The 26,981-nt window shown below is 42.8% G+C and overlaps 1 protein-coding gene across 2 annotated transcripts in view; it reads left to right on the forward strand.

Moving 5' to 3' along the window:
- ARHGEF38 (Rho guanine nucleotide exchange factor 38) overlaps positions 1-26,981 on the forward strand; it is a 140,654-nt gene that overhangs the window by 98,320 nt on the left and 15,353 nt on the right. Inside the window, exons 6-9 of one of the 2 annotated variants that reach the window (XM_030192515.1) lie at positions 4,331-4,530; positions 7,115-7,248; positions 18,054-18,158; positions 26,458-26,581. In XM_030192515.1, the coding sequence (XP_030048375.1) occupies positions 4,331-4,530; positions 7,115-7,248; positions 18,054-18,158; positions 26,458-26,581 (563 nt within the window). The remainder of the gene's footprint in view (positions 1-4,330; positions 4,531-7,114; positions 7,249-18,053; positions 18,159-26,457; positions 26,582-26,981) is intronic. The other variant, XM_030192514.1, reaches the window with a different exon arrangement.

Consider the following 26,981-nt stretch of genomic DNA (forward strand, 5'->3'; position numbering starts at 1 on the left):
GGCATTTACGTTGGGTCAGTGGGGTATGCCTTTTTGAACAGGCTTGTTTTTAGTGATTTCCAGAAGTTTAGGTGGTCATGCGTCATTTTCAAGGCTTTTGGTAGTGCGTTCCACAGTTGTGTGCTTATGTAGGAAAAGCTGGATGCGTAAGTTGATTTGTATTTAAGTCCTGTGCAGCTTGGGTAGTGCAGATTTAGATATGATCGTGTTGATTCTGATGTGTTTCTAGTTGGTAAGTCGATCAAGTCTGTCATGTATCCCGGGGCTTCACCATAAATAATTTTGTGGACCAGGGTGCAGATTTTGAAGGCAATGTGTTCTTTGATTGGGAGCCAGTGTAGTTTTTCACGGAGGGGTTTTGCGCTTTCAAATCACGATTTTCTGAATATAAGCCTAGCTGCCATGTTTTGAGCGGTCTGGAGTTTCTTTAATGTTTGTTCTTTGCATCCTGCATAAATTCCATTGCAGTAGTCTACATGGCTTAGCACCATTGATTGTATCAGGTTCCAGAATGTATCCCTCAGGAAGAATTGTTTCAAGCATTTGAGTTTCCACATTGAGTGGAACATTTTCTTTGTTGTGGATGCCGCTTGGCTCTCTAGCGTTAAGTTGCGGTCTATTGTAACTCCGAGGATTTTCAGGCTATCTGATATAGGAAGGGTGTAGTCTGGGGTGTTGATGCTTATGGGGTTGTCTGCGCTGTGTTGGGATGAGAGGATGAGACAATGAGTTTTTTCTTTATTGAATTTTAGTTAAAATGCATTTGCCCATGAGTCCATGATGTTCAAGCTGAGCTTGATTTCGTTGGTGATTTCTGTCAGATTGGTATTGTACGGAATGTGTATTATGACATTGTCTACATATATGGAAGGGTTAAGGCCTTGGTTGGATAAGGACTTGGCTAGTGGGGTCATCATTAGGTTGAAGAGTATCGGTGATATCGGTGATCCTTGCGGTACTCCACAGTCTGCTTTCCACAGTGGTAATATGCTTGAGTTTGATTTTACTTGGTATGTTCTTGTGATTAGGAAGCCCTTGATCCAGCTGAGTATGTTTCCACCAATCCCAAATTTATCTAATAGTCTTATTAATATGTTATGGTTTACCATGTCGAATGCACTAGACATATCGAATTGGAGGAGAAGGATGTTTTTGCCTATTGCTATTTCCTGTTTGAATTTGGCTAGGAGAGTGATTAGTACTGTTTCAGTACTGTGGAGGGGGTGGAACCCTGACTCTGATTCGTGTAGTATTATTTGTTTATGTAATCTGTAAGTTGTTTGGTTACCATACTTTCCATCAGTTTGACTGTCAGCGGGATCGATGCTACTGGACGGTAGTTAGTGATTTCATTCATTTTTTTCTTGGTATCTTTTGGTATCGGGGTGAGTAGAATATTGCCATTTTCCTTGGGGAAGAGACCTTGCTGAAGCATGTAATTTAGGCGGGATGTGAGATCTCGTATGAAGCGGTTAGGGGTGGATTTCATTAGGTAGCTGGGACAGATATCTAGTTTACAGTGCGTGTTGGAGAACCTGCTGATCGCCTGGGTGACTGTTTTGATGGTAAGGGGGGCGAAGTTTGACCAGGTCCGATCAGCTGGGTATTCTCCAGTGATTGGGTCCAGCTCATTAAGGAAGTTTTCAAAGTCAGTGGTGTCCTGAGGTAGCGTGTTGCGTAGGTTTACAGTTTTTTTCATTGAAATACTTTGCAAGTTCTGAAATACTGGATGAAACATATATATGCAGGCAACTGTTTGTCAGGAAAGGAATCTACCGACTTTTCAATTATGATAAAGTCATGCAAATAAAAGCAACTTCTGAACAAGAACGAGTGGAAAACACAAACAGTGCAAACTGTGCTTGTGAATAGGAGAAAATATATCCTTCACAATACTTTAAAGAAGCTATAAAGCTATTTCTAAATCAAAAGGAAACCTGTAGACTAGTTAACAGACTGCTCACAGAACTTCCAAAGAGAGAAAACGATCCTCCTATGCTCCTGCCAATGCAGCCACCACTCTCCTTACTGAAATACCTGCAGTGAGTTCCCGCGGCAATCTCGCGAGGCTCCTGCTGAAATTTACAGCAGTCACTTTTTCAGTACGGAGACTGGAGACTGCATGGGCAGGAGCGTAGGAGGATCGCTCCTGCACCAGCTGATCTCGCCCAACAACTGGTTCCCAAAATGTCTTAAAATATAACAACCGGCTCTCGCAAGCCAGTATGAATGGGCTCCAGCACACCACTGGATGCAGTCCTGCTATATGCAAACGTGGGCAAGAGGACAAAGGAACACTAAAGAAAAGATAATGCAGCACTCTGGAAAAAGTACCCTACAGGACATAAGACAATAGTTTCTTTTATAAAGGAAAGATCCTGTCCCTTGTTTTCTGAGCATGCTACCAAAACCCTTAGCCAAGCATAGACTAAATGAATAGAATAGCAGTGTTTACTGCATTCTACCTATTATTCAGCACCACTTAATATATTTAATGTCGGTGGAAGCATTTCAATTAATGCCACCACCAATAAAATTTACTCCCTTTGTTTTTAGAAAAAGAGAAAAATGAACCATCAATTTTTTAAAGTTCCAAGTTTGGGTGAATTGAGCAGGGACAGCCTGTAAGAGGATAAAGGGCCGAGTGCAGAATCATTATGAGGCCTGGAGCAGGGCTAGGCCTGTCCCCTGCCCAGCACCGAGTCCTTGCCCTTTCAGCTCTCATGTGTCTGGGAGTACTAAGTCCTTTATCTTCTTCACCTTCCTCTTCTACAGCGTGACCCAGGGGAGGAGGCAGCTAGCAATAGCATTTTTACTGTTTCTTGTTGCAGGCTCAGTGGCACTTCCTCCTCCCCTGTGGTTTAGACAGCATACCGTTTGAATTGTGCATGCTAAGTACTGTTCCAGAGAATCGCATGATTCAAATATCTCATTAAACTGTATGAGAAGAGCAAGAAGATGCTAGATGCTAGGGCCATGGCAGCAGAGGAAGTGGGGCTCATGGCAGAGCAGGGCTGTGTGCAAAGGACACTCCAGCTCATTTGCAGGACCAACCCTGGAACTGAGCCCCAAGTCGTTACCCTTAAACTGGCATCTCAATGTGTGTTTTTCAGCAATTATAGCCCTGTTTTTTTGTATGAGACATGCCTTATTCTCCATGTTAAAATGCAATAAACCGAAATGGGCATTCACATTTTAACCTGTGAGAAGTACATACTTATGGAGCTATCTTATCTATAAATGTAAAACCTTTCTATTGTTTGTAAAAAAAAAAAAAAAAACTGTCCTGCAAGAAGATAAAAGAATCACATTCAAAAAGTTTTTAGGTAGAAAATAATTCTATGAAACATATTTGAGGGCTGGCCCAGAGGCTTATATGATGAGTGCTGCAAACTTCCAGAATACCTAGTTAGGGCAGTACACCATATACAAAAAAAGACAGTCCACGTTCAAAGACCTTACAATCTAGATAAGACAGGCAGACAGACAGAACAATTAAGGGTAAGGGAATAAAGAGGTGAGGATAAAAGGACAAGGCAAGTGAGCAGTGGTTAGGAGTCAAAAGCAGTGGAGCTAAGCTGTGTAGGAGCGTACGCGCATCCTACATGCATCAATTTTGAACTACCACCCTGCTACTGAGTGGCCTGGGTGATAATTTCATTTTCTACGTGCGCCCACTACGCATCCCGAAAAATTTCTGGTGCATGGCACTATCCGGGCAATAACCAGCATTGTACGCACGCTGATGATTACCACCTGGTTAACGTGTGAGACTTTACCACTAGGTGGCGGTAAGGTCTCAGGCCCAAAATGGACACACACCAATTTTTATTTTGCCGCACGTCCATTTTCAGCTAAAAAAGAAAGGCTTTTTTTGCAGGTGCGCTGAAAAATGAGCCTGCGTGCGTCCAATACATGCGTCTACACCAGCGCAGGCCACTTTTCGGTGCACCTTAGTAAAAGGACCTCTTAATTCCTCAGTTAGGATTCCTTTCCTCAGATCAGCCATGATTAGGGATGTTACAAGACAGTATTCAGAGCCCCTAGGGGGGAGCTGTGGTCATTGCATGGGATTGATGCCTAGATGGTCAGGTCTGAGTCTGGGTCCATGGTTGTAAAGATCCAAAGGGATGCAGGCTACATGATGCTCCTCCCAGGATGGACACAGCTGTGAACCAACTGAGTACGTTGGTGGAGATGAAATATAAAAGAGGGGAGGAAATCTCCAGGTAGTGTGAATGATCCCAGAGAAAAGGAGCGGGAAAGAATCGTTGGGTCAAACTCCCACACCTATCAATCTGAGTATTTTTATTCTTGTTTTGTAATCTAGAGGAAAATCAAACCTATTGGATATAAGATCCCTTATGATCAAACCAATTCAACGCATTACGAAGTATCCACTGTTGTTATGTGAGATGCTGAATTCCACTCCAACGGGCCATCCAGACTGCAAGGCACTGCAAGACGCTTATGCAGCTGTTAAAGACATTAATGCTAACATCAATGAATTGAAAAGAGGAAAGGACCTGGGTAAGGAAAAGGCATGCTACAGAGGTTCACCTTATTCATAGCATGTGCTGCCAGTCTTGATTATTTAGAGGAATATTTATCTGTTTTATGCAAAAAAAAAAAGCTGTTCTAAGTGTTTTTTTTAAGGTAAGTCATCTGCATTGTAGCTGAATATTGCTGCTATCCAGATAGTGCTATCAGCCTGCCGCCCTATCCGGATATTCAGCAGCAGCCACTATCTAGACACGTCTGCTGAATAGCCAGATATTTAAGCCCATGGCAGCTGGTGTTTAAAAAAAATGAATGCTGCATGCCCAGTGTTGGGGGGGCTAATTCCTATAACATCACTTTTCCCTGTTTATTCTTGCTGTATGTTAGATACAATTACAGGATAGATATGAGTCAGTATTTAAACTCTGCAGTCTGCATTTATTTTAAACGCCAGCCACAGCCTCTAAATTATTCACAGATATTCAATGCAGCAGTCTGGACAGTGAGTGGGACTGAAATGAATATCTGGGTAGAACAGCAAGTGCCTAGCAGCAATATTCAAACTACTATCTGGATAACTAACTGGAAAACCTACTTCAAAAGTATTTGCTATGTAGAAAGTGATAACGAGCAATCGTACTATATAAATGAAGAGTGACCAACGTGCCGCACATGCGCAGAACAGCGCACGTCACACAATGCTTCAGACCGACCTACACCCACCTCCTCCGCCCACCCCTTAAAAACAATCACAACTGCTGAACACACCCACCTCCTGCTCCCACCCATGTGCGGCACGTCACACATCGCCGCCCCGCCCCTGCCCTGCCGAGGTCTGCTCTCCCCCTGAGTTCGCCGCTGGCCTCTCTCCACCCAGGCCCTCTCCGTTGAACTGACAGCGCTTCATCTCCGAAAGCACAGCAGACAGCGGCAGATCGCCTCCCTTCGGCCTTCCTTCCTGCCCTCGCCGAAGTTCAACGGAGAGGGCCCAAGTGGAGGGGGGCCGGCGGCGACCTCAGGGGGGGAGCGGTAGTGACCTCGGCGGGGCAGGGGTGGGGCGGCGATGTGTGACGTGCCGCATATGGGTGGGAGCAGGAGGTGGGTGTGTTCAGCAGTTGTGATCGTTTTTAAGGGGAGGGTGGAAGAGGTGGGTGTGGGTTGGTCTGAAGCGTTGTGTGACGTGCTGCACATCAGTCACTCTTCATTTATATAGTAGGATTATTGATAATTGTTTATGTAGTTCCTGGATTGTCCCAGCCTTCTTATTGTTAACTACATAGAACTGAGTAACTCATTGCAGGCTACAAGAATTTAATGTAATAAAATTAGGACAGCTATTTTTCTGTTCTAACTTTACCCAGGTAGTTATTTGGATAGCAGACAGAATATCACCACTGGATACTGCCAGCTTCACACTCGCTTCACCCATGCACTGTCCCAGCATTATCTGGATAGCACCGAGACAAACTGTATGGATATGCAGCAGCATTTTCTGAATAGCACTGAAACAGATTGTAAGGATATGCAACAACATTATCCAGATAGTGCTGAGACAGACTGTAAGGATATGCAGCCTAAAATACCGGTCAGACCTCTCCTGAGAGAGAATAACTGTGAAACAGTGTGTGACTGCTAAGATGCAGGGGATTGGTTAGGGGGGCTACATGCTCTCAAAGGGTTGGAATTCAGCACAAAAGAGCTCTCATCCCTCTGTCATGTTTTTTTTTAAAGCAGACAGACTAGTCTCGGTCCAGCTTGAATAAACACAATTTAAGGGCTTTAAACCATTAGAGCAGTAGTTTAAACAGCACAGAATCCTTTTAAAAGAATTTAAAAAAAAAAAAGAAACAGGTAGTCTGAAGGTTAAAAACTGCCTATTTTCTTTCTTGACAGAGAGAGGAAAAAATGTTTAAGCTGTGCACGGTCCTCCTAGACTGTAGAGGGTAGTGTAAGGTGTTTTTGACATCACTTCCTGTTACATGACTCCATCGAATCAGGAAGTAATGTAATGTGTACAGTAGTCACCGCCATCTAGGAAAAGGGGCATGACTATCATATCACTTCCAGTGACCACCAAAAGTGGCGAGGTTTATGTGGGGTTATGTAAAAAGGGTTGGGTTATGGGCATGGTTATGCAAATAAGATGGGGTTAGGGGTGGGGGATGCAAGAGAGCTGGGGCATAGGTAGGGCTATGACACCATATCTGGGTGGCTTCAAGGTCAGTGCACATACCTGGATATTCTGTGCCGGGAGCTGCGCATGCCCTGGCATTGAATATATGGGGTTATGTCAGTCCACAGCTGGAAGTGGCTTGCAAGCCTCTTGCTACCACAGGTTGAATATCAGCTCTGTAGAACATAGTCCAGACAACTCACATACCAGGATTCAGAAGAAGTTTGGATAAGTTCCTGGAGGAGAACTCTACAAAGAATTGTTCAGAGTTGAGGTACTGTTTGTCACTTGAAATGAACTATGAGAACTTGATCTACTTTTTGGGATCTTTGGGGTACTTGTTACATGGACTGGTCACTGTCTGAGACAAGATGCTGGGTTCAATGGGTGTTAGTCCATGGCTTATTATATGTTCTTAATTTGCTTTGTGATATTCTCCAGTACTGAAATACAGGAGGAATGATGAAGATGAATCTCTCAAAGACAAACTTTCCAAACTGAATATTCATTCCATCAGTAAGAAATCAAAGCGGGTAACTAGCCATCTGAAGATTCTGACAGGTGGAGAGCCTCAGGTATGTGATAGTCATTAACGAGAAGTCCATTTCAAAGGGGGCTGATTCTGTAAGGAGCTACCCAGCTTTAAGCGGCAGGAAGGTGCATAAATAGTGGAATTCTAGTTAGTTGTGCACATATGTGGCTTCTTGCACAATACTGACTAGCAGAAAAGTACCCCCCTCCCCCATGCTCTGATGATTTGCTGGTGGGCATGAGCATGGGTGGAGTTTGGGCAAATGTGGGCAGAGTGCACAGGTACACATATAAATTACAGAATTTTATGCTTTATGCATGTTTGCCAGCATCTACAACAGCTATAGGCAGTGGCCTTCCTTGGTCGGCTGTCACCCGGGGTGGATTGCCGCTGCAAACTCCCCCCCCCCCCCCCCCCAGGTGTAACACGACATCTCCCCCCCGGATGCAGCTTCCCCCCCCCCCCCGGTGCATCACTGTCCCCTCAGGCGCATCACCTCCAAGCCACCCCCTCCCCCAGTTGCATTTTTCTTACCTGCTGGGGTGCTGGGAGCAGCCGCTGGTTCCATGCTCCCTCTGCCCCGGAACAGGAAGTAACAGCAGAGGGTGCAGGGAACCGGTGGAGCTGGCAGCCAAGCAGCTACTCCCTGAACCCCTCCTGCAGGGCGTCCAGGGCGGACCGCCCCCACCGCCCCGCCCTCAGTACGCCACTAGCTATAGGGCTGGTGTAAGCATGAGGTTTTGGCCATTTCTGCTATTCTTCTATAGAGAAAAGTAGGCATCTATTTTTTCATTATAGAATAGGTTTAAAACAGGCACCATAACCAGTGCTTATAGCGGAGCACCCTGTTAAAGAATTATCCTCCAAAAGTCAGAACTGAGAGCTTAAACTGAATAGATTACAACCATTACATTCTGTGTACTTCTGCAGAATTTGTAAAGCTCAGACATCACTATTGAGGCTATTTACTAAGCTATGATAGGTGTTTTAATCTGCTTTTAATGCGGGTGAACAGCACAGCGTGTTACCTATTAACCCTACTAATTGCCAGGTTAAGGTAAGGATATTTCAGTTGCTGGGCATGGAATGGGCGTGACTGCACCTTGCAATTAATTTGGGGGTCGTTAATCTACTCTAATCCCCAAATAGGGTCCAGAACAGTTTACAAGTGATAAAAACAACTACATATAGAATTTCCTTTTCAAAATAAATCTAAAAGTCAAAATTACAAATCATTCAATTAAAAAATTTCTGGAATAACACAGTCTTAAGAAGCTTGCAAAATAATTTGTAAGATGGTTGACATCTTGGCATCTAGCTGAAAGAGGAAGACTGCTGCATACTTCTACGGCTTTATAAGAAAAAGTTAATTCCAGTAATCCTCTATATCTTATTCTCTTGAAGGATGGAAATATCAATGCTAAATTAGACCATAACCTAGAGATATTTCTGCTGAAAGAAAATTGAATCAATTCTGAAATGCTTACCGGAGCTAAACCATACTGAATTTTAAATGCCAAACATGCTAACAGCAGAGTCATATGCTCATATCTTGATTTCTTGAAAATTAACCTTACTGCAGTGTTTTTCAGCATTTGTAATTTTTTCAGCATCTTAGTTGAGATTCCGGAATAAAGAGAATTAGCATAATCTAGTTGGGACAGGACCAAAGCTTGAACCAAGACCACAAATTGTGGGTCATAAAAATAAGCGCGGACAGTACTAAGTTGCTTCAATACAAATGATTTTCTTGCACTTCCCAAGATAAAGATGAATCAACCAAGAAACCCAATACCTTGTTTGAATTAACTCATTCCCATTCTAAAGAATTTAGAGAAAAAAGTGGGAGAGTTACTTCCCAACTGAAGAATTTTTGCTTTGGTACCATTCAACTTTCATTTATTAGAACAAGCCCAAGCCTCAATCTTTGCAATACAAGGTATGATTTTAGATTTGCATAATAGAGAATCTCCTGATAGCGTGAGTATTAAAATATATAATCCGCAAAGGAGTACAGGTATTCCTTCAATTCCAATTTCACTGATCTTAAAGAACACATACAAATATTAAAAAGAATAGGTAACAAGAGGGAACCCTGAGGAACTCTACACAGTAGGCACCAATAGTCAGTAAAACTTCTTTTTTCACTGAGTAGGAATGATTAACTAAAAATGTCTTAACCCAGTCAAACACTGTGCCTCCAATACCACATTCAGACACTCTGTACAAAAGTATTTCATGATCAACCATGTTGAATGCAGCTGGTAAATCAAATTGTAACAACACAGTTTGAACACGTTTGTTTAAAATTTTCTTCACTGAAGTAATCAATGAGAGAAGCAAAGTCTCGGTCTATACGTGCTTCTGAATCCGTGTTGAACATTTTCTAAAATTGCATGTTTATCCAAATACTCTATCAATTGTCTAGCCACCAATGGTTCAGCTATTTTTGCAAACAATGGAATACTGGCAATAGAACGATATGAACATTGTTCAGATAATGCTTAGGTTGCAGATTTTGGAATCGGAGTTAAAACTATTTTACCTAGTGTTGTAGAATAGTAACCAAGTTGTAAAATGGAATTCATAAAACCTGTTGCCCAAAATAGAGCTTCCATAGGAAACTGCTTCAACAAAGTATTTGGACAACAATCCAAACAACAAAAGGAATTAGCAGCTCTAGACACCAAGGGGCCAATATTCAGACCATGGGAGTTAGCCAGGCTGCCTCCTGTGGTCGGCGGCGAACCTGTAAATTCAATGCTGGCTATATCCAGCAACTGGCATTGAATTTCTGGGGGGTTTTATGGCCACTATGCACATAGATGTTTAAGCCGATATTCATCGACTGACCGGCTAAGTTATAGTGGCCAAAGATAGACCTGCTATTTATTCGAGTCTATCTAGCCACTAAACTCTGTCGATCAAGGCACCATCAATAAGGGGATGCTGCTATAGTGGTGTGCCATTCCCAATTCCTTCTACATCACATGGGCCAAGGAAAGAGAGGAATGGGGGAATAATGGTGCTCGTTGGAAAATTAGGAAGTTTGGTAAGAGCAGAGAGTAAGAGGGATGTTGTGCTGGAGATTCATTGCACATTTCAAATTTTTATCCCCACCCTTCCTGGCAAGGATCATATTTCTATTCTCCCTTCCCAGAGCCCCACACTCCATTCATATCTAGAATACAATAGCAGTTCCACATCCAGAAATGCCCTATGAGCTGATCCACCGCCTGTATGCATGCATGCTGGAAACTCAGCAATCAGTTGCTCCACAGCCCCTAGGGCCACATTTGCATAAGGTGCTCCCTGCCTTCAGACTGAAAGTCCCAAAGATCACATGCTGAGCAGGAAATCTGGGAACCCAAAGGCATGCATTCATATCAACCCACTGTGTTCTAGCCCACCTGCTAAAGTAAGTGGTTGGCTTGAGGAACTGAGTTAGCACTGACCCTAGCGCCTTCTGCAAAAATGGAAATTGGCACCTAATGAGGGGGTAACAGCTTTGGCACAATGCCCCCTCCTTTAGTAGTGGTGACTCCAGCACAGCATCCCTCTTACTCTCTGCTCTTACCAAACATCCCCTTCTTTCTCCTTCAATCTCTGCCCAACACCATTACCCCCCCCCCCCCCACTCCCCTCTTTCCTTAGTGCACATGATATGGAAGGATATGGGGATATTGTAGCAGTATCCCCTTATTCATGGTGCCCTGCACAGCCAACAATGGCAAGGGAAGTTGGCACCAATGTTCCTTCTAATTTTTGAGATGCTATGGGGCTCATTTTCAAAACACTTAGACTTACAAAGTTCCATAGATTACTAATGGATCTTTGTAAGTCTAAGTATCAAGGTTTTAAAAAAAATTTATTTCTATTTATTGCCTTCATTGAAGCCGCAGGTATTTACACCCACTTAATAGCAGGCATAAATGTTAGCATGTAAAGTATGTGCATATTTTATAAAATACACTTATAAATCTTGACTCTGCCCATGTTCTGCCCAGACTCCTCCCCTGAACATGCCTACACTTTAAATACCTACCTACTTGTACTATGTTCCTTTTAACCATGACCTAATTTGAAAAGAGGCTTTTCATGCACATAAAGTTGTGTTTTATGCACAGAATGTTTTAAAAATAGCATTATTCTTTATGTGCATAAGTTAGACCAGATTTTAAAAGGGAAAGTACATGCATACCCATTATTTAGCATTTATTTATTTATTTGCTACATTTGTACCCCACATTTCCCCACCTATTTGCAGGCTCAATGTGGCTTACATTATATTGCAAAAGATATAGTTATGAACAGAGTAAGAGGTTTGTTCTAAATTAACATACTATGTAAGAATTAAGGAAGATATGTCTGTGGAATAATTTACATAACACATAATGAAAAAGAAAAAAATGTGATAATATGGCTAATATAATCAGTTTAGAGAGATTAGTAGGTGGTTGGTTTATGTGCATGCTTCCAATCATCCAAAATTATGCACCTAAATGAAAAGTTCACCCCAGTGAACGCTTCTGTACACTGCAGGTAAAAGTATATGCAAAACTATGCACATCAACTCAGGGACATTAGCCATATCTGTGCACAAAATGGGGTGTATTCAACAAATGGCTTTGAAGGAAACTGAATGAAATGGAAATGCACAACCTTACTTTTTTGGTCTGTTTTAGCAGCACTATTCATGTTAGCACGTGCTAAATTGAAACAAAACTGAAAGAAAGTGAATTACACATCATTTCGTGTGACACTTTCAGGGCTTCTTTTAGCTACATGAGTCCTGTCTGTGTCCACATTGCCTAAACTGCTTCAGACCTTTAAATCTGGGCTGCCCAGCTACATCTGTGACCTACTGACTTTCTGCATTGAATTTCCCCGGTTAACCATTTGGGGGTAATTCTATAAACTAGGCACCAACACTTACGTGCATGATACATAAGAACATAAACATTGCCACATACTGGGACAGACTGAAGATCCATCAAGCTCAGTGTCCTGTTTCCAACAGTAGCCAATCCAGGTCACAAGTACCTGGCAAAATCCCAAAACAGTACAATACATTTTATGCTGCTTATCCTAGAAATATGCAGTGGATTTTCCCAAGTCCATCTTAATAATGTCTTATGGACTTTTCTTTTAGGAAAATATCCAAATCTTTTTTAAGCCCCGCTAAGCTAACTGCACATTCTCTGGCAATGAACCAGAGTTTAATTACACATTGAGTGAAGAAATATTTTCTCTGATTTCTTTTAAATTTACTGCTTTGTAGCTTCATTGCATGCCCCCTAGTCCTAGTATTTTTGGAAAGATTAAACAAGCAATTCATGTCTACTAGTTCCACTCCACTCATTATTTTATAGACCTCTATCACAGTATTCAAGGTGCGGTCGCACCATGGAGCGATACAAAGGCATTTTAACATTCTCATTTTTGTTTTTCATTCCTTTCCTAATAATACCTAACATTCTATTTGCTTTCTTCACCGCCATCGCACAGTGAGCAGGTTTCAACGTATTGTCAGCAATAACACCTAGATCCTTTTCCTGGTCAGTGACTCCTAGTGTGGAACCTTGCATCACATAGCTGTAGTTCGGGTTCCTCTTTCCCACATGCATCACTTTGCACTTGCTCACATTAAACATCATTAGCCATTTGAATGCCCAGTCTCCCAGTCTCGTAAGGTCCTCTTGCAATTTTTCACAAACTCCTTGCAACTTAACAACTTTGAATAACTTTGTGTCATCAGCAAATTTAATTACCTCACTAGTTATTCCCATATCTAGATCATTTATAAATATATTAAAAAGCAGGGGTCCCAGCACAGACCCCTGCGGAACCCCACTATCAACCCTTCTCTGTTGAGAATACTGACCATTTAACCAGTTTTTAATCCACAATAAAACACTACCTCCTATCCCATCATTTTCAATTTCCTCTGGAGTCTTTCATGAGGTACTTTGTCAAATAGCTTTTGGAAATCCAGATACCTTTATCCACATGTCTGTTCACCCCTTCAAAGAAGTGTAATAGATTGGTGAGGCAAGGTTTCCCTTCACTGAATCCATGTTGGCTTTGTCTGATTAATCCATACTTATGTATATGCTCTGTAATTTTGTTCTTCATAATAGCCGCTACCATTTCCAAAACTAACAACTTGGTTGACTCAGCATTTGAACCTATCCGGCTGTAACAAGTACATATATTTGGTAAATGCACTGGAAAAATCAGATTAAGCAGGAACAAACTTATCTGAGTACAAAGTTCTTTCAATATTCTCTGACAAGATTTCCTGAAGTTAATTATGTCCTACAGAAATTTCGTCAGGGACACCAGTGCTTTGATTTCAGACATCATCTATTTACTAGTTACAGTCGGATAGGTTCAAATGCTGAGTCAACCGAGTTGTTAGTTCAGAGGACTGCTCTCCTTACATAATCATTTTGGACAAATGCCAAAAGCGTGTATAACTGTTTTTCATTATTTTTTCACTTTGTTTGTAGTGGCGTATTCACACAAAAATTGGGGAAACACTTTGAAGAGAGTAATTATGATGTTTAGAACCTGGTAGTGAGCTGCTTCTGCGGCTAGACTCACTAAAAATCAGCTTGGCTGTGGATACAGTCTATACTGAACTCGCTGTGTACCCATTCACAAATTATAAATTATAAACTTTATATCATATTATTTATTGTTTGGTTCACGCTTCTGGCATATGCCCTTGGATCCCTTGCTGTGGGATTTTTTAAGGGATAGACTTTTTGTTTAGGAGCATAGTTCAATAGGGGCATGTCATGGGTGGGGAAATGGGTGTTTCATGGGCATTCCTAAATTTACATGCATAGTTACAGAATATGCCCCAGTGCGCGTAAATAAATTTGCTGGGATTTACGCCACATTTTCATTGGTGTAAATGGAGCGCATTGTTTTAGGTGCTGGGATATCAACTACTTATATTCTATATACTGCTCCTAAATCTAGGTGCTGCTTATAGAATACACTTAGCCGGAATGTTTACCTAATGCAGGGGCGTAGCTACATGGGGCCATGGGGGCATGAGACCCCCCCCCCCAGATTTGGCCCTGCCCCCCCCACTGCTGCCTACCCTTTTGATCCCCCTTCCCGCCGCCACCATCCCCCGCCGCCGCCGTCAGGTACCTGTGCTGGCAGGGGTCCGCAACCCCCGCCAGCCGAAGTCCTCTTCAGCGCCGGTCTCCAGGCCGGCGCATTGCTGCATCTCAGCTGATCTGGATGGAAAGATTCTGATTCTGTGTAAGTCGTCCTGGCAAATTTTTATCCCCACCCTTCTCACACAGAAACAGAATCCTTCCATCCAGATCAGCTGCAGCAACGCGCTGGCCCAGAGACCATCGCTGAAGAGGACTTCAGCTGGCGGGGGTTGGGCACCCCCACCAGCACAGGTACCTGATGGTGGCGGTGGCAGGGGAGGGTTGGCGGCGGCAGGAAGGGGGTCAAAAGGGGAGGGGTGCTGGGGGGAGGGTCAAAAGTGGCGGGGGCGGTCGGCGGTGCCGGTGGGGGGCTAAAATATGCCCCTCACCTCGGGCTCTAGACCCCCCTCCCGCCGAAGTCTGGCTACACCCCTGACCTAATGGATTTTTTTGGTGTCTTATATAGAATCTGGCCTGTAAGGCCAGCATGCCACTTAGCGCTATTCTGAAAATACTCATTAACTTACATAACATGTATTTACAAGGGGGTGTACACAGGGGTGGAGTATGGGTGTGACAGAGGCGGGGCTTCAACTTACGCACATAACATGCAGTTGCACATGATCCTGCTGCACTTAGGCACTCACACTTCTGTGGTTGGTGTAAGTGCTCGCGCCTAAATGTACCCAGTTACACCAGTAAATACTCAGTTATGCTAATTTATGTCTCATTACACTAATATATACCTAATTACTCTAATGTATAGCTAATTACACCAATATATATCCAGTCACATTAGTATATACCTAATTACCTCAATACATACCTAGTTACGTTAATAGATATCTAATTACACTAATATATACTTAATTACATTAATATATACCCAGTTACAGTAATATATACCTAATTACACTAATATATATCCAGTTACTTTAATATATATTCATTTATACTAATATATACCTAATTACACCAATATATATCTAGTTACATTAATATATACAGTGGTGGAAATAAGTATTTGATCCCTTGCTGATTTTGTAAGTTTGCCCACTGACAAAGACATGAGCAGCCCATAATTGAAGGGTAGGTTATTGGTAACAGTGAGAGATAGCACATCACAAATTAAATCCGGAAAATCACATTGTGGAAAGTATATGAATTTATTTGCATTCTGCAGAGGGAAATAAGTATTTGATCCCCCACCAACCAGTAAGAGATCTGGCCCCTACAGACCAGGTAGATGCTCCAAATCAACTCGTTACCTGCATGACAGACAGCTGTCGGCAATGGTCACCTGTATGAAAGACACCTGTCCACAGACTCAGTGAATCAGTCAGACTCTAACCTCTACAAAATGGCCAAGAGCAAGGAGCTGTCTAAGGATGTCAGGGACAAGATCATACACCTGCACAAGGCTGGAATGGGCTACAAAACCATCAGTAAGACGCTGGGCGAGAAGGAGACAACTGTTGGTGCCATAGTAAGAAAATGGAAGAAGTACAAAATGACTGTCAATCGACAAAGATCTGGGGCTCCACGCAAAATCTCACCTCGTGGGGTATCCTTGATCATGAGGAAGGTTAGAAATCAGCCTACAACTACAAGGGGGGAACTTGTCAATGATCTCAAGGCAGCTGGGACCACTGTCACCACGAAAACCATTGGTAACACATTACGACATAACGGATTGCAATCCTGCAGTGCCCGCAAGGTCCCCCTGCTCCGGAAGGCACATGTGACGGCCCGTCTGAAGTTTGCCAGTGAACACCTGGATGATGCCGAGAGTGATTGGGAGAAGGTGCTGTGGTCAGATGAGACAAAAATTGAGCTCTTTGGCATGAACTCAACTCGCCGTGTTTGGAGGAAGAGAAATGCTGCCTATGACCCAAAGAACACCGTCCCCACTGTCAAGCATGGAGGTGGAAATGTTATGTTTTGGGGGTGTTTCTCTGCTAAGGGCACAGGACTACTTCACCGCATCAATGGGAGAATGGATGGGGCCATGTACCGTACAATTCTGAGTGACAACCTCCTTCCCTCCGCCAGGGCCTTAAAAATGGGTCGTGGCTGGGTCTTCCAGCACGACAATGACCCAAAACATACAGCCAAGGCAACAAAGGAGTGGCTCAGGAAGAAGCACATTAGGGTCATGGAGTGGCCTAGCCAGTCACCAGACCTTAATCCCATTGAAAACTTATGGAGGGAGCTGAAGCTGCGAGTTGCCAAGCGACAGCTCAGAACTCTTAATGATTTAGAGATGATCTGCAAAGAGGAGTGGACCAAAATTCCTCCTGACATGTGTGCAAACCTCATCATCAACTACAGAAGACGTCTGACCGCTGTGCTTGCCAACAAGGGTTTTGCCACCAAGTATTAGGTCTTGTTTGCCAGAGGGATCAAATACTTATTTCCCTCTGCAGAATGCAAATAAATTCATATACTTTCCACAATGTGATTTTCCGGATTTAATTTGTGATGTGCTATCTCTCACTGTTACCAATAACCTACCCTTCAATTATGGGCTGCTCATGTCTTTGTCAGTGGGCAAACTTACAAAATCAGCAAGGGATCAAATACTTATTTCCACCACTGTACCTAATTACGCTAATATATACCCATTTATACTAATGTGCTACACAGGAAGGTAGGCACCTACTGCATGACTTCCAGACACTTAGGGGCCCTTTTACTAAGCCATGGTATAAAATGGCCTGCGCTAGTGTGAGCGTTTAAAATAAGCACATGCTGGCCATTTTTTTACCGCAAAAGGGAAGAAGGCCTTTTTTTAATGGGGCAGTACATTGCTGTGCGCTAATATTAAAAGTAGCCCTGCCTGAGCCCTTAACCCCACATGGCGTTACGTGGCGGTATGAGCTCATGCGCTACTCCTGTGGTAATCAGACAGCATGTGGCAATGTGGCCGTTCTGCCTATTACCACCAGGAATGCCCCCCATGGGAAACTATGCGCACTTGCTTCGAATCTACCGCAGGGCGCCTGCGCTTCCCCTGCAGAAGGGTCGATTTGGCACGTACTACCCGTACGTTAGCCTTACCGCGGCGTAGTAAAAGGGCCCCCTTAATTCTAGGCACTCCGTTATACAATTACCCCTTGTACGATTTGATCACTGCTTGCAGTAGGGTTCCCCAATGGCTCCAGGTTATAGAGGATGGGCTGCACCACTTCTGATTTTTGTCTCTTCTCTCTATGGATTTACATTCTTGAACTGGTATTGAAAAACTGTATAGATATAATGATGGAAAACCAGGGCCAGCTCAGCCCATCACTGAGGACCTGGAGGCATCTGGGTACCGTACCTTTGTGAGAGTAAGGATTCATTGCTGTGAACAGCGAGTATACAGTGCTAGCCCGTGCCATTTTTGAAGAGATAAATACTGGAGTAGGTGTTAACTGCCTCTCAAAATAAAACTCCTGAGAACACATTAGCAGTGAACAAATTAGCACAATTTTTGTCAGTTTTATTTAGGATCCTACTGGATATGCAGAAGTATAATTACCCTGAAAGAGAATAGCAGGAGAGAAACAACAGCATTAGAAAATGATATTCCTCCTTTGGGAGAAAAGTAGCGCCAATTTTCACAATAGGGAGGCTCTCTCTTAGCAGCTGTCCTATTTCTTACAGTTTATTTTAATATGTATTTTAGATAAAAGACCAAATATTTAACAAGGAAGAAAAAATATTTAGAAGCCTAGAAAAGACTGTGCGACTTTGTGTGAAGAATATTTCGTACACGCTTCAGCACATGCAGGTGGGTATGCATACATGTAGAAGAACTGCTGAATTGATCTGGTGTTTTTCTCTGATGCTTCATATGCTAATTGTAACTATGCAAAAAAAAACATTCACCAGTATTTTACATGCAAATAACCGCTGCTGAAAGGAAACCTTGTCCAGATGTGTATCTGGCCACATGAACAAAGTCAGCAACCCAGGGCTCTCATAAGGGTTTGCTTGGGTTGTTGTCATTCCCTGGCTGATTCCATGTTTGTTCTTTCTGTGGGGCATTAATAACAATGGATCTTTATAGGGCTATAGGATCAGGATGAGATGGGATGGAATTCTTGCCATCCACAATGTATGGGAAGCAGATCTCACTATATTGCCCTGCACTACAGAGGTTTCTTCCAGATCAGGGTTTCTTGCAACAAATGTTTGATAACTGCCAGCTCTTGCATGTGGGCCCCACAATCACAGTTTTTGCTGGTAAAGTAGTGTGGCTGCTGTGTTGTTAGTCCACATGAAGACTAAGATCAATAAATATACTGGTATTACTGGACTATCCTAATATTTTTCTTGACTAAGTTAGTCCAATAAAAAGGTCTCACCTTATTGTGATTTTTTTAATTGACCTTTAGTTCCCATATGTCTTCTCTTTGTCCCCTGCTCATCCTACCTGTGGGAGAATGAGATTGGTAAGTATTAGGTGATACATACCAGAAGGGAGAGATTGTGGCCAAAAAAAAGTCTTTGGTGGGGACCTCACTGCCTCCCCTCCCCCACTCTCACTCTCTCTACCTTCTTGACTCTTCCAGCCACGCACCCACTTCCTCTCTCTCCTCCTTAGACCCTCCCCACCCTCACCTTGTTGCTGCACCAATTACTGGAGCTCCAGGCTTTTACCAGTCACTGGGGCTTCAGGCCCAACTCTTTGAATTACTTGTGATTTACATCAGCTGCTAAGTATCCAGGTCTACTGTTCATCACATAGCCTGTGCTGGACACTGACTTCACTAAACAATGGGAGCACACAAAACCCCTCTTCTCCCCCAACCTCCCATATCTACCCCCTTAAAGGAGCAAGGGCTCATGGACAAGAAACAATTTCAGTGCTGCTGGCCTGCAAACCCAGATATCTTTCAGGTGCAGAGTCCAAGTGCCTTGTCTCTCACCACTATAGCCTGGAATACCTAATCCTTCCTAGCAGGACAGTTTACCATTGCATACTAGATAGGTTCAACATAATTTATATGTAAAATATATGATCACATACTGCAGGCTCAAAGCTCTTTAAGAGTAGGGTTACCATATTTTGTCCCCCAAAACAGAGGACACATGTCCCACCCCCTTTCATGTACTGCCCCACCCCTTTCACACCCCGCCCATTTCATGCCCTTGCCCTGCCCCTCCCCATCACATTTCCCCTCCCCCTGTCACACACCCCGTCACTCCCCCTCCCCGTCATCCCCTCCCCTTACCTTACTACTGCCCTGGTGGTCTAGTGACCTCTTCGGGGCAGGAAACTCACAATACAAAATAAATGTCTGATTTTGGTGTCATCTCAATAACAGCAACATAAACCCTCTCCAGCACCAGGTATCTTCTAAAGTAATACAAAACCCTACAAAAGCCACTCAGGACTTATAGAACAAATCTACCATTTCATAACAGCACCAATTTCCAAAACTCACACAAGAATATACCTAGGAAAACATAGCACAGTGAATATTGCAATGTGCCCTAGAACATACACCAATTGGGAAACTGAACAATTGAATTACTACAGATCCCTACTCAGACACTTGACCTTGCAGTCATATATGCAGAACAGAGATAGTCCCTCTTCAAATACAGGCAAACGTTAACCTCAGATCCCAAGCAGCCAGGGTCTGTATACAGCTAATGTTCCCTCTAAGCTGAGTGGTAGTCCTCCACTTAGATTCCTGCCAGTGAGTGGTGCTGTTTCAGTATCACATTTTCAATAATGAGGGACAGGCAAACTCTGCATGAGCATGTCCTTAGTGATTGAAAACACAATATTGACACACCACCTCCCACTGGCAGCAATGCAGTTGGAGGACGCCTGCTTAGCTTAGAGGGAACAGTGCATGCAGCACAATACTAGGAAAACAGAAACGTGTTTCCTTCTGTACAGTACATAATAAAGACAGCAGATGTAAATTCTCAGATTGGACATATTCCAAACACTGAAATGAAAATAAAATAATTTTTCTACCTTTGTTGTCTGATGATTTTGTTTTTTTGATCATGCCGGTTCCAGTCTCTGGTTCTGCTTCTCTCTATATGTGCTCTTAACTCAGTTACCAGGGCTTCCTATCCATTTGCTATTTCTTTTCTCTCCTCCTTTCTTCTTCACTTCCTGCTCTTCATCCATCTTTATGAGCACTAATCTTTCACATTCAACTTTCTTCCATTTTTCTGTCTGTTTCTCAATTCGAGTTTTCCATCTGTTCCCTTCAGTATATCCTCCCTCTATCTTCCATTCCCCTCTCATCAATCCATGTGTGGCATCTCATCCCTCTCTCTTTCGTTCCGTTTCCCTCTATCCATGTGCATCTCCATCCATCAGGACTGGTTAAAAGTCAGATTCTCCAGATCTGCTCTATTCCTTCTACAATGGGGTCTGTGAAGGATCCAGCTATTACTTATGTGCTGCCCCAGATCTTCTGCTGCCTTAGATGTGAGGCTCCAACTTCTCCTGTTCTGTTCCAGATCCTCTGCTGCTTTGGTCTGATCTTGATCCTCTACTGCCTTGGCTGGATCTTGTGGCTTCCCTGTATTCTCTGCTGCCTCAGTCCACCCTGGAAGCAGTGGCTACTCTGGCCACTTCCCCACCCTGCTCTGCTTCAGCAGGGCTTACTTTGCCCAGGAGCTTCAGGGTTTGTTTTCTTTTAATGTTAAAGTTGGTACTGGGGGTTTCCTCTGGATCCAACTTTTTAGCGATGTCATAACCAGAGAATACTTTCTATCCAACTTTAATATTAAGAAAAAAATCACAAAGGTAAAAACACGGCCAGGGCAGGTACAGGATTCAGGGCAGATGGAGGCACCAGTGGATCTCAGGCAAAGCAGGGCAAGTTGGAGCCCCATGTCTGAGGCAGCAGAGGATCCACAGCAGTGCACAAGTAAAAGCCAGGTCCTCTGCAAACTTGATTGGAGGAGATATAAAGTGGATCCATCCATGTGCAGCTTCCCCATCTCTTCACTTCCCTTCCTCTCCATCCATGTGCATATCATCCCTCTCTTTCCTTCCATTTATGTTAATCTTCTTCCTCTCTCTTCCTTTCCTCTCCTCTCTGTCAATGATGTGCATCTCTTCCTTTTCTTTCCTTCTATTCCCCTCCATCCATGTGCATCTTCTTCTTCTCTCTTCCCTTCTTCTCCATCTATGTGCATTTTCCCCTTTTTCTTCAGTTTCCCCTTCCCTCCCCTATTTCAGCAAAGCTTTTGACATGGTTCCACACAGACGACCGATAAATAAATTGAGTGACCTTGATATGGGACCTAGAGTAACTGATTGGGTTAAAAATTGGTTGAATGGAAGGAGAGAGAGGGTAGTGGTAAATGGGGCTTTCTTTGAAGAAAAGGATATTGTCAGTGGAGTACCACAGGGATCGGTCGGTCCTTGGGATGGCTCTTTTTAACATCTTTGTGAGCGATATTGCAGAAGGGCTGTATGGTAACATTTGTCTCTTTGCGGAATATACCAAACTCTGCAACATGGTGGACACCCTGGAGGGTGTGAATGACATGAGGAAGGACCTAGCAAAGCTGGATGAATGGACCGATATTTGGCAACTAAGATTTAATCCCAAAAAATGCAGGGTCATGCACTTGGGTCGCAAGAATCTGAGAGAACAGTACAGTATAGGGGATGAAGTGCTGCAGTGTATGAAGGAAGAGTGGGACTTGGGGGTGATTGTGTCTGATGACCTTAAAGCTTCCAAACAGGTAGAAAAAGTGACAGTCAAAGCCAGAAGGATGCTTTGGTGCATAAAAAGAGGAATGACCAGCAGGAAGAAAGAAGTGATAGTGCCATTGTATAAGTCTCTGGTGAGGCCCCACTTAGAGTACTGAGTGCAGTTCTGGAGACTGCACCTCTGAAAAGATATAAACAGGATGGAGTCAGTCCAGAGGGTGGCTACAAAATTAGTAAGCGGTCTTGAACAAATAAAAATATTGGGACAGGCTTATGAACCTCAACATGTATACGCTGGAAGAGAGGAGAGAGAGAGAGAGGAGACATAATAGAGACATTTAAATATCTAAAAGGCATTTATGTACAGGAAGTGAGCCTTTTTCTTTTCTTTTTTTTATAGAATTTACAATTATATCAAGGAGTTACACTTGATTGGAAAGTGTTTTAACATATATTAAAAGACATAATTAGTAGAACAAACCATATAAATCTACACTCAAGTCCACTTTAAAAAGAAACATCCAAGTTATAGGAGGAGTAAAAAAAAAAAAAATTAAGGAAATGTAGCATCTAGGAGACATTCTAACAAGGTTAATTCTATTTCACTCCAAGTCTTTTAGATGTTACAAATGATGTTAATTGTGTTGGGTCTGTGAAAACATATTTAAGAGAATTATAACATATTATGCATTTACAAGGAAAACGAAGATAAAAAGTGGCTCCTAGTCTCAGTACTTCTGGCTTCAGTATCAAAAATTGTTTGCATTTTCTTTGTGTTTCTTTTGAAACATCTGGAAATAGCGATATCTTAAGTCCCAAATACATTTTATCTTTATGTTTAAAGAACATTTTAAACAGCCATTGTTTGTCTGGCAACAAAGCAACTGTAGCTACCAAAGTTGCAGCAGTTGCTTGTTCCGAATCAGATGTTTCTAGAAGATCTGTAACATTCGAAGAGTCCTGTTATTGCTGTATTTGATTTTGTATTCTAGATGGCACATAATAAACTTGAGTAAGAGGTGGAAGGTTTACTTTTGGTATCTCCAAGACTTCTTTGAAATAATGATATATCATTTCCAAAGGCTTAATCATTTTAAGTTTTGGAAAGTTTATGAATCTTTTATATCTTCGCATATGATTCTCATAGTTTTCCATTTTATTCTTAAGTAGAGGAGTGTAGTAGCCGTGTCAGTCCACTCTTAAGGTTATCAATAGAAATCAAACAAAATAAAACATGGAAAAGAAAATAAGATGATACCTTTTTTATTGGACATAACTTAATACATTTCTTGATTAGCTTTTGAAGGTTGCCCTTCTTCGTCAGATCGGAAATAAGCAAATGTGCTAGCTGACAGTGTATATAAGTGAAAACATTCAAGCATTACTATGACAGCCTGACAGGGTGGGATGATGGGGGTGGGTAGGATGTATGCATGGGGACATCAAAGCATATCATTGATATTCTAACAGGATAGGTGTGGATAGGTGAGGGGAGGGTGATCAACAGAGAAATACAGCTTTATGGTTTATAATGGGCTAGGAACCCCAGATCCTTGTTAAGTCCTTTCTGTTGGGTGTTAAAATATTCAATCATTCTGACTTCAAAGGTCTTACGTTCTTGTATGTTTTTTTTCTGCCTTATCAACCTTTTCAGAACATAATTTAATTTCAATATCAATTTTATCTACTTTCTTTTCAATATTATTAACTTTTTGAGTTAATACTTTAGTTTGTTGAAATTGTGACTGAACCATTTGAGAGACCAACCCACAAGGAATCAAGAGTCACCACAGAGGGTTTCTCTAAGATTGGCAAAGGCATTTCTAATAAGTCTGTTTTCTGCCCAATACCTGCTTCTACTTGTCCCACACCAGAAATCATCGGGTTCCTTCCTTCCAGGGGCAACAAAAGTTCCTCTGGACCCCTTTGATGTTGTTTAATGTGGGCTTTACACGAAGTCAGATCAGATCCGCTCTTTGGCATCTGTCTGCTCGCTGCTTCAGAGGGGGAGCTTGTCCGAGCTGGTTGCAGAGGCGGAGCTCTTGCTTCGGGGCTCAGCATGACATCAAGTCCAGGAGACGCCGAAGACTCTTCCGCTATGCCAGCGTCTCCTATGGAACCGCTCCCGAGCATTCCTCCTTGCACTGGCGTCCTCAAGAAATGGTCAATTGGACCAGGAGGTAAGGAGGTAGGCGTTGGGGAAGCCCGACCCGCTGCCTTGCCTCTTCTTTTCGGCATTTTACTGATTAGAAGAGACGAGGACTTCCACGCTCCTAAGTGCGTGCGACCATCTTGGATGCCTTAGTGAGCCTTTTTCAACTGAAGGAGAGCTCTGGAAAGAGGGGGCATATGATGAAGTTAAGAAGGAATAGATTGAGGAGTAATCTAAGAAAGTATTATTTCACAGAAAGGGTGGTGGAGGCGTGGAGTGGCCTCCCAGTAGAGGTTGTGGAGTCGAGGACTGTGTCAGAATTTAAAAAGGCATGGGATAAGCATGTGAGATTGCTTAGGAAAAGGAAGAGTTAGGGGTTACAGTGGATGGGCAGACTGGATGGGCCATATGGCCTTTATCTGCTGTCATGTTTCTATGTTTCTATATGCAGTATTTCCTCTCTCTTCCCTTCCCCTCCATCCATGTCCAGTATTTCTCCTTTCTCAATCTCCCCTACTCTCTTCCCTCCCACCCCTGATCCATCTATCCAGCATCACCCACTCTATCTCCCCACCTCCCTCAGTCCAATATTGCCCGTTCCCTCTCTCTCTCTCTCTCTTTCTCTCTCTCTTCCCAACCAACCAAGTCCAGTATTTCTCCTCAAATCTCCTTCTCTTCCTCTGCTACTACCCACACTGTGTGCCCTCAGCAGCAACGAGAAAGTACTAGGCCCAGCAGCAGCGCTAACATCAACACTAAGGACCCTTCGAGCCCATGCACTTGTGAAGGTCATGTTAGTCCCACGCTCCCTGACAACATGTATGCATCAGAGGGTTGGTACCAACAGGGCCTCCATGAGCGGATAGGTTTGAAGACTCCTTGTTGCTGAAGTTAGCTCTGGTGCCAAGTGTGGTACTTTTTTCTTGCTGTCGGGGGACTGAATTCAGATGCATAGCAGCGAGAGGGAAAGGTGAACTGTGTGAGCTAAAAACACAGCACCTATCTAGGCTTTTTTTAGGCCCCAATGCTCAAAACTCCAGTGCTGTTCCGAATAGCGCTGTAAAAATACCACTGGAACAGCGCAGAAGAACAATGCCCTAATGCTCAACGCTAATGAGATGCAAATATAGGCGCTCTCATAGCACTGAGCATTAGGGAGTTCGGCACAAGGATTGTACTTTAACACACGCACAGAAGAGTTCCGCAGTAAATTCAGCTCCTGTGCACATGCACCTGGTAAAACCCAAAAGTGAGCAACACATTGGCATCTGTTTTCTGTGGCCTAAATATAAGCATTTTTAATTTTCTTTAGCTTGGACACATATTTAGATGCAGGAAACAGATGCCAATGAGTGTTTTCACTTAGGGTATTTAAAATTTCTTTTTTAGCATGGACCCTTTAAATTTAGATGCAGGAAACAGATGCCAATATGTGCTTTCGCTTGAATCTGCTGTTTCTCACAACCAGAACTTAAGGGCTTGCACAGGCTTCCTTCTGCTTCCAAAAGCAATCAAAACCAGCAGATTTGCAGAAAGAATCATGGGAGAAGCATAAGAATCATGGGAAATCTAACACACTAACGCCTTCTCTGACCTGGCGTTATTTGATACAGCAGTAAGGCGGTTTTGTTTCAGGCGCTGTTTTCTGAGCATTGGGGAGGAATACAAAATAACCTCATTAACATGACCTTGACTACATTAGCATGCTACTTGCATTGTTCGTCTGTGCGCTCATTTGTTCCCGCTCTCTGGTCCTCTGAACATGCTGCACAAGTAATTGAGGGTGCTAGTATAGCGCTAATGGCCTCTAGCATCCATGTTTACTTTTTAGTATTGGGGCCTTTGGGATTCCCCCACACCTTGTATTAATCTACAATGCATACATATCAGAAGCTCCGTTACACTGCTTTTTTAAAATATGAGTATAAATATGCAGAGAAATTTCAAGTGGGTGTCCTTTCAAATCCTGAAGATTTTGACTAGCCTTATAGTTGTATACTTGTATTCAGTCTTGTTTGGTGAAAGACTATGGTGTTCATTTTCAACGCACTTAGACTTACAAAGTTCTATAGAAACCTATGGAACTTTGGAAGGCTAAGTGCTTTGAAAATATGCCTCTATATGTCTCCTATGTTAATGCATTTGCAAAAAGATTATGCAGAAAGGTCACTGACTTAGTGGAGGAAATGGTCCATGTACTCCGCATGCAATACATTTTTTTCTACTCTTGTTTCCCAGGATGCCATGCCACTAGGTGCTCAGAATATAATGGAACTTCAAGATATTTTATGCAGTGGAGATGGGAAGAGTTTTGATCCAGATGCGCTAAGTACTGCTGGGCACCCTTATAAGGATTTCGTAAGTCTCTGTATTTATAATGGTTGAAATAAAACCCAGACTGCAGCTGGGAGAAGGATGAATCATTCTGCTCACCCTCTCACGTGAGGGCAATTTGATATAACTCCAAAACAAAGCCCTGCAACCTAACAGAGTTAATTATAAGCACTGTATCTATCGTTTTCTGCTTGAAGATACATCCCCTTTTTTCAGATATAATTTCCGAGCATCAGAACCCTCAAGACCTGAGTTTAGTACTGAAGTGTTGCATAAGCGTGTCTCTTTGTACCTGGAGTCTTTCCCAGGAGGCTCTCCTGGAAAGTGGAGCTGTCTTCACACATTGCTAGTACCCTGGGTGTTTAATTAAAGCAGCAATATTATGTTGATTGCTCAAAATATCATATTTGTTTCCTGACTTTATTTTA

This window comes from Microcaecilia unicolor, chromosome 2 (assembly GCF_901765095.1).
Source record: "Microcaecilia unicolor chromosome 2, aMicUni1.1, whole genome shotgun sequence".
NCBI classification, from domain to species: Eukaryota; Metazoa; Chordata; class Amphibia; order Gymnophiona; family Siphonopidae; genus Microcaecilia; species Microcaecilia unicolor.